This window comes from Rhea americana, unplaced genomic scaffold (genome assembly GCF_003343005.1).
Source record: "Rhea americana isolate MKP2758 unplaced genomic scaffold, rheAme1 scaffold_35, whole genome shotgun sequence".
Lineage (NCBI taxonomy): Eukaryota > Metazoa > Chordata > Aves > Rheiformes > Rheidae > Rhea > Rhea americana.
The window spans coordinates 3161724-3182437 of NW_028186479.1; the positions used below are offsets into that span (position 1 = coordinate 3161724).

Genomic DNA, 20714 nt, shown 5'->3' on the forward strand with positions numbered 1-20714 from the left:
AATTTCAGCCTATCAGTTCAGGATATGATCATGTGATTTGCAAAAACCACATTCAGTTCCCTTCTGAGATGAAGATTATTATTATTACTATTAATACTACAGAAACAAGTAGGAGTCCCAGGCATGGAGCAGGCCACTGTACTAGGTATTTTAAAAACATAGAGGAAAAGGATTACCCTTACTCCAGAATTGTGAAAGAGCAGCTGGATGCAGACCAGTGATAATGTGCATTAAAGAACAATCGGAAGCGGTCAATAGGTTAAACAGTGGACCTAGAATTAAATGTTATGCTTCCAGTTAGAAAACAGGAGTTTACTGGAGATATCTTTTGTTTTTTGTGCAACACATGATATTAAAGACTATTGTAAGTAGATTGGTGGCAATAGATATCACTTGTCATTTTTCAATGAGCTGGAATTCTCACTCCTATTCGTATTGTATGGTGCATTGGCAACAAATCAACCCAGAAGCAACCCAACCGAAAACCAACTTTTTTTTTCCTGTTGTTTTACTTGTTTGGTGGCTCCCCCCTTGGATATTTTAAGATTTTTTTCCATAAAATTTTCACCTTTGCTTGTTTGTTACATCTGTGGTCTAGGGAATTTTTTTGGTGGGCATCTGTTCTCATTCACATTGTAAAGGAAAATAGTCATCTTGACCTGAAAGTTTATTAGCAATCCTCAAAATCTTTGCAGTATTTTACATATCTGAAATGYTTTAAGGGTGAAAATCTTTGACACAATGCATAAGAAGTATTTATTAGCCCTCATTCGGTGGATGAGGGAGCTGAAGCAGAGAAATCACAGGATTTACTCAAGTTCAGACAATAAAATGCTTGTAAAACTGAAGTTAGAACACAAGAGCCGCTGATACTCAGTTCTTACATTGGTCTGTCATTGTCCGTCAAAGTGTGTCTCCAATGCTCAGAACATAAGGCTTTCCTTCAGAGCAGGATATTGTTGATATTGGGGATCATTTGGATTTATATTTCTGCAGGTAGGTAGTCGTGTCTGAAGAAAATTTATTTCTTTCTAAATATTACAAAAGAATTAAATATCAGTAATAAAGCCAGAGTTTTATTTATTATATCTATTAAAGCAGGACAATAGAAAGAAATCTTATGAAGTACTTACTTACACAGATTTTATTCTTGGGTTATAAAATGTTCTGTCATCAGAAAAGGTGCCAGCCAGCAAATGGGGACAGGGAGGGCAACATAACCAGTCCTTTCTTACGCTGTGGTTCCTTCATTATCCTCRGTGCACTAGGGAGGAAAATAATATCTGTGATCTCATGACCAGTGAGGATGCACTTCGGCCTAGCCACCTTAGAGCAGGTGATTCTCCAGTAAGCCTGCTTTAAGCTTGCTGCATTGGCCCAGGTTCTTGATCTTTGCTGGTGTGCTCCAGCATATGTACTGTTTAGTTGTCGTAAAGTGGGGGATGCTCTTGAGACGTGGCTGACTCTGGGGCAGTTTTCCTTTGGCCCACGTGACTGATGGCAGGGCTGGCAGAAGTCCTGAGCATCCCTGGGAACTGCAGATCATACAGGTGGGAATCTAGCCAGCAGGGATGCTGAGGGCTGTGTCACTGAGCTGCTCTGGGTCCCAGCGTCATGTCCAGTCCAGTCCTGGGAAGCTCAGATGTCTGGAGCCTAGCTTCTTCTGTCGTTGCTTCTACTGTAATACAGCTAGTCCAGAGCCAAGTGCAGGGAGGTAGGTGGAATTCAAACCATCTGAGTCCAGGCATTCAGTGGCATCTGGGCCTAACACTAAGGGCCTTTTCTCTAGTGCGAGTTGGCCCTGGGAATGACTGGGAGGKGGATCTTCCTCCTGGATGTATAATCTCCTTGTAATATTTAAAGGCATGATTCCTTTCCTTTCTTTTAGATGATGTTAGTGCTTTTCCACAGTGGAAGAATAACTGACTTGAAATGTTGGTAGTGATCTTCTTGATCGGTTTTTTCTCTTCTCTTCTCTTCTCTTCTCTTCTCTTCTCTTCTCTTCTCTTCTCTTCTCTTCTCTTCTCTTCTCTTCTCATGCACTGGAACAACAGACTTTAGATGCTCATTTCTTGGCATGGACAAGTAGAAACTAGGAGGAAAACAAAGTAGATCTTTTACAAAGCGTTTGCAGAGAATGCTGCAAGTAGTGTTCTAAAGTGCAGAGAAGGAGAATTTACTGCTCTTGTCTGGTCCCTCCCTCTCCTGTCATGCCTTAGAGGTACAAAATGAGAGCATGCCATTCTTAACAGATTGGTGTCATCTCTTGTGATGAGCACGAGACATGTAACTGGATCACACCTCACATTCCCCACATACCTGGGACACCTGTGGTGGTGCTGCAGCCCCTCTCTCACCTGCCAGCCTTACATGTGGCTGGTTGGCCYGATTTGTGCCTCTCACATCTAGTGAGTAGAGTCACAGCACAGGGGAGAAACCTGCGGCAGCAGGATCATGAGCCTTGCCCTCAAGAGAGATCACTTCAAGACAGCAACAGCAGCAATAATCGCTGGCCCTCCCCTTGTTGTGAGGTGTGAGATCTCCCAGCCTGTGTCCCACTTCCCATTAACATATGAGGAACTTCAAAGATCTATACTTGTTCACCTTTTTTTYGGGGCCACAGATTGGCTTTCAAAGGAAGACTGTGTCAGGAAAGACAAAATGATATTTCATTTTTGGTAGAGCTCTGGTCAACTCAAACCAGAGTAGATTTTAGGCTTAGGAGCTTATGTCAGTGCTGTTGAAGAGCCATCATTTGCCACAGGCAAGTTGCAGAGAAGTTTGCCTTGTCYCTAGCACAAAATAAAGAAAAGAATGAGGAATTCTGTCATCTTTCTTCCATAGTGTCTGGTCTGTTTGTTACGGTGCTGAATGACTCCTGGCAATTGCTGTCTGCCTTCAGCTCGTGTTGCTTCACTGGGAGACAGTTCCTGAAATATCCCAGTGTTTCAACCAGTCCTCATGACTCACTTAAAATATCTGATCCAATGAAAAGTCAACAAATGCATTAGTTTAATTCAATCAGTTTCCGTAAAACAAARTAAATAAAGGAGCTTTATTTAAACCAAAAATCCCTTCTTGGAGTTGGTTGATGCATATTTTCTCTGTGTTGCKTCAGAAATCAGAAGGCATTTGAATGGTAGTGCCTTACAAGGTCTCCCCTACACCTTGTGTAATGCAGCTCTGAAGCCTGGTTACATTTGATGAAACACACTGAAATCTTCTAATGACTGTCATTTGACCTATACTTCTGGTCCAACTGCCTTGCTGAGTATGGGTCATAAGTCTGCTGCTTTCACAATTTATGAAGTACTGTATTGAAATGGGAATGTCAGTGCCCTGAATTTTTGTGACTCTAGTTTTGTTTTCTAAGATCTATTAACCTGCTCTCCTGAGCACAGGTGCATAAAGAACGATCATAACATTTGATCATTTTATTACTTTTTTACCATTCATTTCTCTCTAYATATACATCCATATGTCTGTACCACTAACTGACTTCTGAAATAGATGGTGAATTGTATCCCAGACTGTTAAATATTAATGATTTCATCACTCATTTTTAAATTCTCTGGAARGAGAAGTTAGGGAAAAAAATAAGCTATACCAATTACCCGCTATATCATGATAAATTGATACCTGATGTAGCAACTCTGATATTTACCACATTTAAAGAAAAAATAATACACTGTGGCATTACTTTGGAAGAGGCTCTATAACCTACATTTGCTAATGTTCTTTTTCAAAAGGTGAGTTTTAAACTCTGACTGTACCTGCTAGCCATACAGACAATATATTGTGGAAAACAGGATATAGCGTTATRTAAACGCTATACAAACGGTACATGTAAACGGTCTGGTTCCCTTTGTGTCTGTCTTGTGAAATGACATTRTGTGTCTTTGATCAGAGAACCCTCTTTAGAAACTGCATATAAATCTCATGTGAAATTTGTGCTAAAAATAAAGTTTTTGAAAGAGATATCAGTTGCCATGCAGTGATTTCTTTCTACCTATGGGGAATGCTAAGGCATATCTGAAATCCAAGACAGGAGAATCTTTGCTAACTGTTTTTCTAATTGTTTTAGTTGGGAAGCACACTCAGAATGGAGAACATGCACATTCAAATTCAAGTTTCTACTGTGTTTTTAGGAGCTGTAGCAGATTCTTCACTAACTTGTACATTGTATCTTCCTAGTTCTGAGGATTGTAGCACCTCAGATRAATTTTCTGGTCTTATCCTTGGATTGCTCACATTTTTCTTTCTGTTTGTTCTAAAATTTGTATACCTTCTGCCAACCAGAAAAAATATTTCTATGCTTCCATGAAGGTAAAATAATGATTAAACTAAGTAATTTTGTTTGWTTGTTTGTTTTAACTGGTGCTTCTTATTATTTGGATGGTGGTTGTATTTCAAGGCCCYAGGCCTTTTAGTGTGAAATGAGCCAATAGGCAGATTTAACAATCCCATAAATTAGCGCTTCCTTCTTGATTTGTACAGTGCAGCTGAATCTGAGAGCTGGTTACTGTGTGGTGCTTGAGTAAGSGAGCCCCCTTTTAGCCTTTGGTTGGAGACGTGTGGTCCTCACCCCACCTTTATCCAAGAACAAGGTTAAAAGTTTGCTGTGAGTCCTTGTTGAATCTTACTGTAGAATTAMATTTCAGTAATGTTTCTCATGAAAATATTGGCACTTAGGACTTCAGCTGTTCTCCTAGATTATTGGATAAATGCCCTGCTGTTCACCCTCTTTTTGACTACCACAGTAAAAGTAGCAGTGCTTGACCAGATCTAACAATAACAGCCACTTTGAGTGTAAGAGGATCCCAGAGCACGTTTTTCTTGGGAGTCAACTTTTTGAGGTGGTTGATTGCCACAACATTGATGCGGCTGCTTGGATGAGTTTGGCCAAGATGGCAATGCGTTGTGATGGTCCTTGAGTGTATAGAGATCTGATGTTTATGTTTTGCCTGTMCACTTGGAACTTAGCAGATGAAACTCAACTCAAAACTACGACAGTGAGAACCTWGGTTATGATGTTTGGTTTTCTTTCTTTTAATCTTGCTTACATTATTATGGTAATGAATGCAATTTGTTAGATGTTTGTGCAAGAAAGAAAGCTGCAGTCTTAAAGTGCAGACTTCCTCATAAAGTTTTTGGATATCTTGGATAAACACTTGAAGTGTGGATCATTACTGCTCCTGGCACACTTTGGATGAACTAAAAATGGCAGTGGCCAAAAGCATACGTTGCCAAAGCCTGTAATAAGAAAATTGGTCTATCCTGGCCAGACTTATTTTTATCACACAGGCAAGCTAGGTTCATAAAATCAGGAAAACCTGTAAAATAAAAAGTAGCTTTAGATTAAAAGAAAAAAAAAGAGCTTTGGCCTTTGCAAGCCTATTGCTGGCAGAAGTTGTGCAATAATGCATCACGGCTTCATAGAATCACAGAATCAGTAAGGTTGGAAGGGACCTCTGGAGATCATCTAGGCCAACCTCCCTGCTCAAGAAGGGTCACCTASAGCATGTKAGACAGGGTTGCATCCGAGCAGGCCTTGAATATCTCCAGAGAAGGAGACTCCACAACCTCTCTGGCAACCTGTTCCAGTGCTCCGTCACTCTCACAGTAAAGAAATTCCCGCTCGTATTCAGGCAGAACTTCCTGTGGTTCAATTTCTGCCCATTGCCTCTTGYCCTGTCACATGGGACAACTGAAAAGAGTTTGTCCCCGTCCCCTTGACWCCCTCCCTTCAGGTACTTGTACACATCGATAAGATCCCCTCTCAGTCTTCTCTTCTTCCAAGAACTGCTGCTTTCCTCCTAGCAGTTGACTTTTTCCTCACTCCCCTTTCTTAATGGTTATTTTAGTGCGTTGAAGGGCAGTTTTCTAAAATTATTGTACTTTGTCCTCCATTTTACTGGAACCATCCAATTTGCTTTAARCTTGTTTGCCTTCAGTTCCTAAATGCCATTTTTTTTGTGTTTAAAATCTCCACAGCCCTCTGAACACCATTCTAAACATTTTTAATGTGCATTTTATCTTTCAGATCTCACTGCTAGTTGGATTCATCAGTGTACATAATTCTCAGTGGACTGACTACAGTGCATACAGCTACTTTCAGATTGTCACCATGTGCGACTTGGTTATGATTTTGTTCTTCTACATTGTCCACATTTTCAGAATCTACAAGCTGCTCACTTGCATTAGCTGGCCACTTGCGGTAAGTCAGTTAGATGGGCTGGTTTCCTTGCATCACTTGTGGATTGATCTCCGGATTACTTAGTCCATTTTTTGTGCTGTCACACACTGATTTGCTCTCTTTCACTTTTTTTCCCTTGCATACAAATCCTTCGATTGCTTTTGTTGTTAGTATTCAGTTCAGCAGGTGCTTTAATTTTAAGAATTTTGGATGATTTGGGTCTGATCCTGCTCTCCCTTACATAGATACAAATCCAGATTTACTCCAGGGAAGGCAGTAATGTTATTCTGAGACAACTGAAAAGAGGCTAATGATAATCAAGCCTTCAGTAGAGGGGTCCTACCTCAGAAAAGTGTTTAAACATATACTCCTCTTGAAAGCTATGCTTAAGTGTTTCTTCATTTTGTGGAGATGTAAAATCTTCTTGGATTAGCCTAGTGGTGCTTTCTCAGGTGTGGTGTTTGGACAAGTCAAAGCCCAGGGTAACGGGGTAAATTAGAGCAGCTAAGTGGTTGCTAGAGTTCTTAATCATTAGATTGGAATTCATGGACTACATCCTGTCCCAAAATAAAGTCTACATGTGCTATTTAAGTCAAATGTGACCCTTTTTGGGTCATTGGTAACTTAWATAGCAAGAAATAGGCCTTATTGCCTTAGCCTGTCTATTCCTAGGGTATCCTGCAGGATGTTCCTGCCTTACTCCTTCATTACCCCAGCACATCTGCCTCTCATATCCTTGCAGAGAACTAACATGCTGCACAGAAAATGAAACCTGATTTTTTTAAGTAACTTCAGGTCAGCTAACAGAAGAGTCCTTCATTTTTGTGTGGGATCACAGATTTTAACAGCCTCTTAGGACGTCTCTTATACATAGTGGCATGTTAGTCCCATAGGTAAGAGATTAAAGGTTGTGGAAAGTCAAGCAGAGAGATGTAGAGGGAATTCTTAAATTCAAGAAGTGGTTGGATAGCTTTTAATGGAAACTACATTTAAAGTGTGCATTGCTGTAACAGGAGTAACATGCCATTTTGACATCTGCATATGCTGCTGAAATGCTTTTAGTTTTAGTGTGTTTGTTCATCAAATGCTCTAGAGTCACTAGCAGAGTTTGTGGCTGCTAAACTTCAGATAACTTTATGGGATGTGATTGTATATTAATCTCTTAAGAYGAGCCTCCTTTTCAGTTGAATATTTAAGTGTCTTTAGAACAGACTAGGAAGTCTTGTAAGAGACTGTAAAACTACTTTTTGGCTGAGCTTCCTGGCAGGATCTCTACCTTGCAATTAGAGGTGTGATTTGCAGCCAGTAAAATTGTAGTGGTTCAAGAGGTTGCTCAGAGCTGSCATCCTTCTCAAGTTGGGAAGTATTTCTCCAGGGTGGCACTGTCCCGATCCTGTCAGGGATTGCTCTTCCACATAATTTAGGCTTCGTCAATTCTTCTGCACCTTGGCCCATTCCTTGGGTTCCTCAAAAGTAGTGGCCTACGTAYACTTCTTTATTTGTCTAGAGAGACAATGGCACACCTAATTTGCCTGCTACATTATGGACTAGCCAGAAAGCCTCATTATGGAAATATTAAAAGTTTATTTTAACGAGGTTACAAAAGAGGAAAGTAAGTTGCAATCTGAGAAAATACTTTATGGCAGGGATCCTCTTCAGCTGYTTTAACACCTGAGCTAGCAGAAGGAAGCTGTGATACAGTATAATAGACCATCTCCCTTCTGGAATTTCCTTGAGCAATTTCCTTTTGGKACTCTCTTCTCTTTCCTTTGATTTAAGAACGAATCTCTCCTCTCTTTCACACCTGGCATTTGTTTGGTTCATGCTTCTAGTGCAAGGCAAATGCGGTAAGCAGACATCCCTCCTTTGCACCCCATCACACAAAGGGAAAAACYCATGCTCATTTTGTGGAATGAAACACCAGTATTGTTTGCTGTAAGCTTTGTGGGGATTCCAAATCTAAATCCACAGATCAATCCTGCTTATAATGAGACCAAATTGACTCCTGGATCAACATTCCTCAGACTAGAGAAGAGGTTGAATATTATGCCTCAGTGCTGTCATCTGAATAACCTGTTGCATCATGTTTTGCTGCCTAACTGGCCTGCAGGCACACTTACTGACTTAAGGCAGATTTCCTGAAACTTTGATATTAGTTATGAGTGTTTGTGGAATTGTGTCTTTTGTGGTTCTCTCCTGTCTTGGTTGAAATGAGGTGTTAGTAAATCTTAACAGTAGATTCACAGCTTGCTTTCTAAGCTTATCAGAAGTAGAGGCATTTGGTTTTCCTGTTTTGTAAACATAAAAGTTTCATCCTCAGTAATGTGCTGCGTTGGATTGAAAGGATTGCATCTATACTACATTTACATTACAAGTACACGTAATTCCAGTGAAATCAGTGGACCTGAAGACTGACCCTCCTTTTCAAACAGAAAGTCAAGTATAGYACAGAACTCACTCACAAACTGGCTTTGCTCTTTGTTTGTTTTACAGTTGTACTTTTTTCTTCTGACTGATGTTTTTTTTTCGTCTGAGTTTCTGAGTGACCTCTGTCAAGTTGCTTTGATTCTAATGCATATTGAAATGCTTTCCCGATGAACTTTCCTTCTAAAGCAGGCTACCCTTGTCTTTATAGGAATTTCTTCATTATTTAATTGGTACAATTCTGCTTCTCATTGCATCAATTGTAGCAGCATCCAAGAGTTACAATTTGACTGGACTTGTGGCTGGAGCGGTAAGACTGTGTTTTAGTCTTGACTTTTTTTTAATTGAAAAATATATTAAATAAGGCCTTATAAATCTATTGCTTGTCGTTTTACTTTCTTACAGATTTGCCTTGCTTGTGTCTTAGTGGGTGAACTACCTGCTGTCTCATTTCAGTGCATGTTCTGTAACATAATRCCAACAAAAAGGGGCTGTTGTGTGACTTGAGACTAACCATGGAAGTGAGAATTTGCCCCGTCAATGAGCTGCAGTCAAAGGCTCTAGCTTAAGCACATAGAGACAAATGTATTTGAAGGAAGAATTAAGACAAGCCACTTTTGATGAACTGTTGTTGTAGTGGCTAGAAGTTACTGAAAACACCTTGCTGCAGTTCTCTGCATTTGATACCTACTTACCCCTGAATAAAGCCCTGTTCAAAATCATTTCTCCTGAGCTAAAACCCACTGTAGTCTCAGGCTGATTTACTGGAAGATGTGCTCTGCCTCTGTTGGCTGTTGACTATGTAGAAGTATGACTCTTGAGGCAAAAGTATTTTCACATCAAGGCGTCTTAAAATACAAGTACATCGTAAAGAATTGTTTTCTGAAACTTAATCCTGATAATGCATTTTGTAGATGCTAAAAAGGCTTGCCTGATTTTTTTATTWGGTAGATGGCAAGGAAAGACATGTTTAATGACAGATCAGTTTTACTCAATCCGTGAAGCAGGTGTATTTTCACTTCTTGAGTCAAGTGAACTTGATTCTGAACTGCAAGAGGTTGCCTTTAGTCAACGCACTGGTATCACTGGAGAGATCCTAAAATATTTCCCATAATAATCTTGTGTGTGGTGAGTCCTCCTATCCCTTCAGAAGCATCTTAACTCTTGCTAGCTTAGAAGTAAATGTATGCATGCATTTTTTGTCAAAGTTGTGTTGGATTCTCCAAATACTGGATTTTCAGGARCTTCAAATCAGTCTAGGCAAAACCCACATTGAGCTTTGCAGTTTGAATGGAGTTTGCCAAAAAGCAGGAACGAGAGGTGTTACAAAAAGTCTTTTTCTTGTTCCAGAGTCCTAGAGAGAAGTCTAGAAGGTCAAGCTTTATGCTGCTATCCATCTTTGTTTTCCCCTTTTATATGATTCTCAATCTGTCTTTCACTCATTRTTTTGACAAGACATAAGCTGCTATTATACTACAGAAACATTTTTTTTTATTTTTGACGTGTTGGGAGAATGAAAAAAATCATTTTTTATCTGATTACTTCAGAAAATAYGTATTTTGATATACAGAAGACAACATACGTTCATAGAATATACATCATCTAACATTCTGTAAATATCTGTGTTTTTGTTGTTTTTGATTTTTTTTTTCACACAGACTTTTGGATTCCTAGCTACGGTTCTTTGTGTTTTAAGTATATGGTCATCCTACAAAATTTCATGCATCACACAGTCAACAGGCAAGTATTATGTTTAGTACCTGCAAGTGCTTCCCCAATGAATATTTGTATTTCCCTCTGGCAGTGTCTCTCTAGAAGGACTTATTAACACTCTGTTCCTTTTTACTCAGTTACTCACAAAGCAATAATTCTATACTGTCAGTCAATGCAGATGTATCACAGCTACTGACAGATATTAACAACTAACAAACAGAGCAAAATAACTTGCTTCTAGTAAGCAATGAATATATCATTGCCCTCTCTTCTCCCTCTCCCAGCCAAGAAAAGGTTTCCTGTGTATTCTTTAATCTAGTAGATCAGTTTGTTTGTGGCAACTCAAGTGACACTGGCTTCCTTTTCAAAGATGCAGCTGTATGACTCTCTTCATCTCAGCAAGACGTCTGTGCCTTACCARATAGGATACCAAAGAGGAGAATCCACCACTGAGGAGAGAGCGTGGGTATTTTGTTACTAGCCTGGACAATTGGTAGCTTTTGAAGATCTACCTGAATGCCTATACAAAACAATGTTGGGAACCAAAGGGTTTTTGTCCCCCTTCTTCCCTCCCCCCCCCAATTTTATAATGGAGAACTTATTTTTCCTGAATTTTATAGAGAAGGACTATTTCTGTCTCACAAGCTGGGGTGGGGTCATATGCAGCTGTTTGCAATAAGTGCAYTTAAAACTTATTTGGAGAGCTGTTCCATTCTCCTTCCGGAGAGATGGAAAAATTACTTCTGATTTCCTCCATCTGTTTACAGAAGGGAATCCTGCAAATACCTACCCGGTTCTTAACTTCCAAGGATGATTCCTTTCACAAAGCAACTATGACAAACCAATTTGTGCCTGGATAAGTTAACCGAAGTCTTTGTTACCTCTTCCTATGATAATCATGGATTATTTTTAACATCAGCTCTGCCAGCATCAAAAATTATGAACTGCAACTTGGATAAATCACTGCAACACTCCCTTCTAGCCCCAGCTGTACAGCAGGATTTTTATGTGATGAAAGCAGTWTTTTCTTCATGAATTTTTATTATTTAATAACAAGCAAAGATTATTCTTAAAAACTTCTATCTGCCAAATACAGGAAAATACATATCCAAGAATAGTTGTGTAATGGTTTGTGGGATCTTTTTCTTTCCTTTTCACAAATACTCATTGATAAAATTGATGTTTGTAAGGCCTGTTCTGTAGGAAATTTCTGTGTATYCCTAGAAATGATTCTTTTTTGAGTCTGATAGTTGCTTATGGAAAGTCCCATGTCAGCAGAACAGTGTGCTTCTTTCTCTGTCTTACATGAAGTTTGCCTCTTGCCAGTTTTCCTCTGTCTCTGCTGTGATCCACATTTTCAGAGACTCTACTCGGGGATTTCAGAGCCTGAACAGGCAGAACAATTCAGTTTAATCCAGCCTGATTTAATGATCCTCTTGAAGAAAACTGGATTGGCATGGTAGGTATGTAGGGATACAACTTCTTCTTTTCACTCTGCCATTTCCCCAGAGGAAACAGAAATGCTATATATCTCTTGGTATCTCCTTCACCTCTTGGGAGAAGTGCTCAGATAGATATTAGGCACCTTCACAAGCTTTCCCCACTCTTGCCAACCAAGCGCAAAACTGTTCTGCTGCACACAGCTTGCATGCTACTAAGCCCTCCGAGCTAGGGTCTCTGTGAGGAGAAGCATCTGCTAAGAGTTTGAGTGGGAGGCTGAGCTGTAGGTGAAGAAAAGGTGTGAAGCACTTTTTCAACCTCCCATTTCACTCTGCCATTTGGCACCATGTGGAGGAAAAAAAAAAAAAAAACCCTTAGGGAGATTTCATGTAGTCTAGCAACCAATTAATTCCTGGATGACACTCTGTGATCACCCAGAAAGTATGTTTTGGTGCAAGTGGACTTCTAAATAAATAGTGGATCAAGAGAAGTTACGAAGTCCTCTTTTGGTTTTGTGCCAAAGACACAGGGCTAAGGTATGTGTGGAGCTCTTGCTATTATGACAGTGCTGGGTCCAAAGACCCACCAGATGGTCTTATTGCAGGATGCTTTCAGGCTGGAAAAGTGACATTTTGGCTGGCATAGGCTCCTCACTTCTCTCAAATCCTCCTTGTGAAACATGTCTACTAGGAAAAGCACAATTTTGCTGGTATCACCAGCTTTACCAAGGGGTATTTGASTGACAGCTCTGTCTGACACAGACTGTGGCACCTCTGCCACAGTTATGCCAGCAAAAGTATTTTGAATTTTCTTTAGTGTCAGCCTCATTGTGAAAGCTCCATCTGTCTGTGACGTTGTCAAATRTGGAATTCCAGGTGTTTCTTAAAAATAAACTATATCATCTTTGCTATTTGGATGATGTAATCACTTTGAGAATATGATTGTTGTCTTGCTCATTTTTTTTTCTTCCCTTACTAAAGCAGTGGTTTTCTAGCTGGGGAGGGGCATAATATATCCTGTAACTGCAGGGSGAAAGACATAGGAGCCACAGAAAATACTATGTTCCCCTTCCCCTATGTGGGTTGATGTGCTGGTTGCTGATTATGCTGCCCAAAAGTTGTCCATCCTCTTCAGCCCTGAGGTGAGTGTAGTATTTTCTTTAAGCCAACAGAGGTGGAGTTTAGGGTTCCATTTTTGCTGAAATTTAAAATTCAAATTTTGGGGGAAGAAAATGGGTAGTACAAACTGTTTCATATTGCAGGGGAAGCTGATGTTTGAGCTATGGGGATTTGAGACAAGGTAGAGAGTGGGTAATGCTTTTGTAAAGGTAGAAGCTGGTAAGGTGAGAAGGGGAAATGAAACTATTACAGAAAAGAGGAAGGGTGGCTCTGAAAAGCTTGAGGACCGCAGTGCTGGATGAAGACACTGCAGGTTATGTGACAGCTTGTGCAATTTTTCTCTTGCTCTGAAATGGCTAGATTTTGTGCTATGTGAAATAAAAAGGATTGTGTTCTTCCCTCCTAAAAAGGTTTAGGGAACACATCACTATGTGGGATAGGGAAGGGATGGCAGGGCACGAGGCCAGTGATGAATTAGTTTCATGGCATTAATGAAGTGGGCTGGGGGTTGGCTGATGCTCCAGGGAGGAGGACTAGGAGCTTATTAGGATAAAAAGGTGCACAGCACAAGAAAGAGCAGGCACAAACATTAGGAAAAAACTTCTGAGGGGAGGAACTAATGTAAGCCCCTTATGCACTAATGCAAATGTTGGCAGATATCAACAGTTGTGGCTGTGGCAGGACTTAAAGGGTACACTTGGCTGGAGTGGAAACAAAGGTGTTCTTCTCTGCCTGCCCACTATATATGTATCTGCTTTTATTTAATACTTCAAGTCTCTTTAAGATTTCCATGTTCTGCTAAAGCTGAGGGAGGATGCAATACATTTGACCTAGAAGCTAAGGAAAATGGCATCTAGTTGACACATGTTCAGCCTTCTTTAAACTGAGATTTTTTTTTTTTTCATGGCGCCACTGTTCTTAGGGACAGCATAGAGCAAAACACTTCTGCTGAGCTTAAGAGGCTACATGCTGAGCGCAGCCTAGGCCAGCCTGCAGACTAGATGTGAGAGGTGACAGGCCTGYACTGAGACTGTTTGGTCTGATAGCCAAGGAAAGCTGGAGCTGAGTATTGCTGGGCCCTACAGAGTTTGACCCTCAGTCTTAGGCTCCTGCACTGGAGCACAGCACACGCTACTTGCTTTGTAAGATGGAGAAAAAGGTCTGTGGGCAGCCCGCATCCTGTTCTTTCTGCTTGCAATGATTTCAGCCCCTGCATCACCAGTGTGTCCCCACCACAAAGCTCTATGGTATTCTTGAGCAAGGGCTCTGTGTAACTCCCCTATTTAAAGCTTTTTCGGCACTCAGGCTGGAGTGCAGGTGCGGGCTCTGTGCCCTTGGCTACCTTACACTGCTCTGCAAAAGCAGGGGGCTGTGCCGTTGTTAGGTCATCCTGCTGCAAACAGCAGCTCTTGGTTTCAGTCCCTGGGCCCCGGGTTGTGTAACCACGCTGCATGGCTGCAGGTCAGAAAGTCACTCTGGTGCTTGTTGTCTCTTCCTCTCCCAGAGAAGCGTGATTATTTTTCCAGCACAGCGGCAGCTTACAAAGGAAGAGCAAAAAGTGCTGTTGGCTGCTCCTTCCCAAGGCTGACCTTCCTAGACTGACTTCCCACAACTGACTACTTCAGAGTTTGTTTCTGTCCTGCCCGTCTCTGGATCCACCATCCATCAGCTTTGGTTAGTCCCCTGGGTTAGCACTCTGGTTTCTCTCAGCCAGCATGTTAAGTGGGCASCATCATTTACTACTGGGGGACCAAACAGTATGCAGTTGGTTCACACTGTCCAGGGGCTTGACTCCAAACAAAAGCCCATCTTTATACACAACTGATGAAATAGCTTTATCCTCTTGTTGGTTATCATTTCTTATCTATACTGGTTTACTAGATTATTGACTTCCCAATTTATAAAGCCATCAGACAAGATCTTGTCACCTGCCAGGACAAGCCCTTCTGCCTGGAGCTGTTGGCAAAGGGCTGTCTGCTTTTTTTGCCTTTTGCCAAACTTCTGTCAAAGTTGCTCTGACAGTGAAATTGAAGCTTCCTGGCTGTGCCTGAAGGTAGCACTTCAAGCACATAGGAAACGAAATTAAAAAAAAAAAAAAAATAGTTGTAGCACCAAGGAGTTTCCTGCCTCAAGGGTTAGGTGGCTGCCAAGGCAGGCTTTCGGTTTCACGTAGGCGCAGAATTTAGGTACCCAAATCTTTGGCATTGTTCTGATTTAATGCTGTGGAAGCTTGCATTTAAAAAGTCAGTGTTCAGTAGCCAAAGTCATGGCAGGGATAACAGTACAGAAGAGAAGTGTTGCTTACTTTGGCTGGTTGATATATGCTGAGAAGGACAGTGGTATGATAGTGGGTTAATAGCAWGGAGGCTTAGAGGGACCTTGCAGTTTGCAAGGGTAAGGAGAGCTGGACTAGTTAGAGAAAGCTCAGGTGAAGAAGCTCAAACCAAGGGGTCACTGAGCAGAGCAGCAACACKACCTGGCATTTTCTGAGCGAGCAGCTCAGAGCAATGCTGTTATTTGGGTTAGTGTTTTCAAATGGCTTCCTGAACATAAGACCTCCAGCAGCACTTGTCTGTTGCATATAGTTGAACTGCAGCTTTGTGGAAAGGAGCCTAAGATAAATATTTTGGAATGCAGTTTCTCACTGGGTAAATGCAAACCTGCTCTCAGGTGAGACTTGTGTTTGAGCACARTATGTCCTTCAGTGCACTAGCCTGCCTTGAAGGCCAGAGCTTTTGAATCAGAAGAGTTAGGAAGCAGATAAAATGATTTCAATTTAAATGCTTTTTTTGTGGATCCTAGCTTGAACTAAGTTAGATTACTTTAGCCCTAGMGCTAACTAGCTACATTTCATTTTTGATAAAGTGCTGCAGAAGGCCACACAAATATGAGCTGTTGATCTCTTATGTTGCTCTTTAGATGTTTACAGACCCAGACTAACAGCAATGCACAAGCAACCACTTGAAATGAATAAAGCATTASTAAAAGTGCAGCAGTCCTACCCTCACTATAACAGGAAATTCCACCACGAGGCTGCGTCTTGCCTGGCATACGGTGCTATGGTGCATATGGGGGCAACTGTTATGTGCGAAAGGGGCTCTGGAGGCTGTAGTACGAAGTGACACTGTAAGGCAGAGAACTCCCAGTGCCAGCCTCTAGTACGACAAAGCCCACAGATTTACTGTGGCTGGTCATAAAATAATTTTGGCCCTATCTTCACATACAGAGGCACTGCCATGTACGTCACCTCCTGAGTCACTGTTGCCTGTGACGTGCGAGAGGAGTGCTGTAGACCTTGCAAAGTTAGACAGCTATGTGGCAAACCAAGCACCTGGAGAAAAGGGAGAGTAGCGCAGAAGAAGGAACAAACCTACTGCTCCGTGATTTATGCCCGCATGTCAGGCTTGTCTGACCTCGTTGAGGGTTTCTGTGAGATTCACTCATTGATAACACTGTGTCCTCCTCCACTAGCCACTGTGTGCACACAAAACTAAGGGAGGAAACACCTGCGTGTTTCTGTGGCTGATTGAGGGGCTACCAGAAAGATGGCACAAATACCCCAGTTTTTGAAGTAGAGCTGGTGTGTAGATGACATGGGAGGCCTAGTTAGTAAGAGACTGGTGGGACGTTTCTCCCTGCAGGAGAAAATACCAGCAAACCACTAACACAGAGTCATTTCTAAATAAGTATATCTGAAACATTTGCTTTTTATTTGCATGATTGCACTTGTGTAGGAAGAGCAATACCAGCCAAGCAGTCCTTCTGGCATGGGCAGAACTGTGGCAGGACTCTAGAAACTTTGGAAATAAAATAACAGGTGTAGACTTAAAGGCACCTAACCCTCAGGCACACAAGGATAGACTAGGAAATTAGAGACATCCTGCACATGGTTTTACAACCCAAATGGAGTAAATGCCATTCTCTCAGAGAAAAGCACTCTGTCTTGAAGGGTATTTGCACTGGACTAGCCCTAATACCCAACCAGTCTCCCTTGTGTATTCAGTGAAGAAAGAAAAGAGCAGCAAGTGAATCACAGCAGGAGTGAGTGATTCAGCACACACAAGGTAGGCTTCTGCTCTGATTCACCCTCGAGATGAGCCTTGTCCCCATCAGCTGCATGGGGAACTTGACCTCCCAGCTGGTATAGCTCAGGGTAGTGCTGAGTAGATATCACTTTTGTTTTCCCATGTGGAGCTAAAGCAAAACATGCAGCACTTGCCTCTCAGCACTAATGGAGCTAATGAGGTTGCAGGGTGGATGGGAAGACACCAGACTAGGAGTTACATATCGCCTCAAAGCCTGCAGCTAGCCAAAAGCATCAGTTTGAAGCTTCCTTTTAGTACTTACACTGGCCTAGCTGGGGTGATAGAGTTTTCTTTTTCAACTCTCAATACAGCTCTGCCAGCACACAGTTACATTACATTAGCACTTTTTTTTTTTTTGGAGTGGCTGGGGGCATTGTGAGGGGGAACAGTGCTGATGGCCTCCCTGCCACAGCTATGAAGTACAGCTCTGCTGGTACTATAGCTCCTTCTGAATCAGAAGTGCTTTGTCCATCTAGCACAGTCTACTGTTATTTCTACATCAGTAAATCACTCTTAACATAAAACTTAATGATCTGCATACCCCTTTTTCATGAACCCCAGCCAAACACGAGCACAATGCTGCAGCTGTGGCTATTAAACTATGGTGGCAGCAAAGCACTCCATTAATACCTCATGCTCAGCAGTTTGTGCTGTGTGAGAGCTGAATAATTATGTCCTTGTTACCCTTGAATGAGATGCACAATTGCCAAAAACAAGAGTTTATGATTAAAAACCCATATCAAGTCAAGGACAACACTTTGTTCATTCATAAAAGCAAACCTTTCTTAGCAAGAGGCCTATGAGGCAGAAAACAACCAGACTTGCATTAACCAGACAGTTATTTTTAGTGTTGTGCTGAATCCCCTCAGATAGATCTCCATAGCTACTTTATCCTGGCTGTTCTGAGAACACAGCATTCAGAGTTTTAGCTCTTGTTGCTATAAAGTGCACTGATAGCAAGGTTGAATACAGATTAGAGGGATGGGAATGGAAAGCAGGGCTTTAACAACCTGACCATCAATAGCTAATAGCTTGCAGCCTTTGAAATACAGCAAATAAGATGTGGGAGAGTGAAAACGGTTGTTGCGCTGGCAATAAGAATAGAAGCAGTGAGCGTCTGTCCTCTCTTCTGAGATGTCCTGTTGCTCTTGACTGGGTGGCAGCTCCATCTGCTCACTTAGCAGCGTGCAGGGGTGACAGAGCCATTAGCAGGGCTGAAGAAACCACATCTTCCTTCCCTCCTGCTCGGCACAGGCAGGGATCCCACACCAGCCACTACACCAGGGCTTGGAGAAGAGCGGCAGCTGGTGCAAAGGAGGRAGCTAAAAGGAGCGCTGTAGCTAAGACTTGCACATTTGGGTCATTTTGAGCAACATTTTACCTGACCATTCTCTCCGTATGGTGTATGATTAATAAAAACTTGCCATTCCATCCACGTAATGAAGAAAACTGCCACACAAAACCAGTGAAGATTAACTGTCTACAAATTCCAGCTATCAGCTCTTCCAGTTACGTGTGTGGAGATGTGCCTATTTCMTAGCTAGGCATGCTTATGCCTTAGAATATTATGACTTAGGTAAGTGACTTTTACACAAGTGAGGGTTAAAAGGAGAGTTTTGAAACACTCCACAGACTTAACAGTGCAGAATACTACATGCTTTCATGCAGCACATCTAGTCATCTAACAACAGATGTCTGACTGGATATTTGCTGTGTGCTGTCCTCATTAGGTACACATGACTCATGCTGCAGAAAAATGTGCTTGTGCTGTCACCTCCTTGTGAAGCCCTGACTCACCCCAGGACTCGCCAACTTCAAAACAACCACATCTGTTTATTTTCCTAGTCCTGTTCTAATATTCAGCCAAAAGATAATAAGTGATAAGAAACAAAGTGATCAGGACATGCTGGCTGGCCCAAGCAAGTTTCTCTAGTGTGCAAAAAGCCCTGTCTGGCATTCATTACAGCAGTGTTTGCCAATGTTTTTTTTGTGGACTCTGATTTTTTTCCAGCATGAATTATTTGCGTTTTTGCCAATAGGCTTCTCTCATTTAGCTTACACAGAGTCCAGGAAGTACACAGGTACTGCCCACTCCTTTCTTCTCCCACCCCTCCTACCCCCTGAGCCATAGACCATTGCCTGAAAACCACAGCATGGTACAGACCACAAAATCTTCAGAACTGCAATACAGGCTTACAGGTGCAGGTGTCATCAGGCAGCTGAAGCTTGGATTTGTAATAAAAATGAATTAAAAACATCTCTAGCCTAGTTACAAAATAAAACAAGAAAAAGTAAACTTTACCTAAGCAGTCTGGAAGGGCAAAGTACCTCTTTGAGACAATATTGCTCTGATTGTTATCAAAACTTCTTCAGGCTACATTTTGAAAAATGAGCATGTGATTGAAGACAAGACCACTAAAATACACAGTGCAATTTACTGCTACAGAAAAGAAGAGGGCAGTGGGGCTCCAACTCCAGCRAGCGTACAGGTTTAGGAGGGACAAGGCTTCGAGGCTGAACCTGTTCAATTACAGGATCATCTTTGCCCTCTCGTGGGCAAACTTCTCTACTGCAGCTTGTGCACAGATTTACCGGCGTCACACGTGAACAACTGTGCGGCGCCGGCAGCGCAAGCAGGACGCAGAACCATTGCCGGCCTCCCCTGCACTTCCGCTAGCAGGCAAAGACCGGCTCTGCCGCGTTCAAAGGGAAGCCAAAACCAAGACACAGCCAAGGAGTTATCCTTGCTCGGTCCCTGCGCTACAGGATGAAGGGGGCTATAGGATAAAGCTGCCGGCGAAAGTCCCCCGCAGAGCAAAGGAACACGGATGCGCGTGCAACAAGCCACGCACAGACGGCAGCGACCAGGTGCTGCCTGTGCACGTGCAAAGGAGAGCAGCGGGCCACAACCTGTATTTTACCCTGCTACACTATTCTGTTACTTCAATACAGAGGTTAATTTGGATTACCCTGCTAAGAAAGAAGTTGTCACGATCCTAGCAATAACAGGACTGAAACCATGCTATGTGATCATGATCCAAATTATTAAGTATCACCTTTCTTAGGACTTCTGAGTTATTTTCTCATGCTCTATAGATCTACCATGGATGTACACTTCTATTGCAATATTTTGCCTTCTTCACTTACAACTGTTTTTTTTTTTATTTAATTTAAAACATTAGAGGCCTTTTTGCCTCAGTTCTTACAACTACACTTATCTATGGCAAATCCATTAAGGACAGAATTTCACCTTTAATGTTATGATGCAAATAAAAGTATACTGTGTCATTCCAATTTCAGTGCAGACAATGAAAAAAGTATCATTTATACCATCCAAGATAATGGGACCTACCAATCAGAAGATCAGCAAGAAATAAGCAACTTGCAGAATTATGAAATAAAGAAGCTACCTAGCCAGAGAGCATTTGGGTTTATTTCCTTCTCTCCGCCCCAGCGAACAAACATTTTTAAAGGACCCAGTGGCTCACCCTCAACCAAGTAAAATCAAAAGAAATTATTTGCTCTTGACACCTTTTCATGGTTTGTGCTCCTTCCTCTAACAAGTCTGCCATTTTATTTTTTTTTTCAATTCTAATAACCCAGACAATAGCAAACCAGCACTTGAATTACACTTGTCACAGTAACTATAGACCATGGTAGGCGTCAAGTCTTATCACAAACTAATTAGATTGAACTCTGTGGTATGCAGCAATACTGACCTTACTGGACCGTTCCTCA

General features: G+C 41.7%; 1 protein-coding gene across 3 annotated transcripts in view; it reads left to right on the plus strand.

Moving 5' to 3' along the window:
* Positions 1-20397, plus strand: part of CMTM7 (CKLF like MARVEL transmembrane domain containing 7) — a 32156-nt gene extending 11759 nt beyond the window's left edge. The window contains exons 2-6 of one of the 3 annotated variants that reach the window (XR_014896692.1): positions 6044-6217; positions 8832-8930; positions 10279-10360; positions 10704-10795; positions 18707-20397. Coding sequence is in view for 1 of the 3 variants with exons in the window: in XM_085311805.1 (XP_085167931.1) it covers positions 6128-6217; positions 8832-8930; positions 10279-10360; positions 10704-10717 (285 nt within the window). In the remaining 2 variants the exon portion in view is untranslated. Of the gene's footprint in view, positions 1-6043; positions 6218-8831; positions 8931-10278; positions 10361-10703; positions 12712-18706 lie in introns of those variants that run through there. The other 2 variants (XR_014896691.1, XM_085311805.1) reach the window with 2 other exon arrangements.
* The last annotated feature ends 317 nt before the right edge of the window (positions 20398-20714 follow it).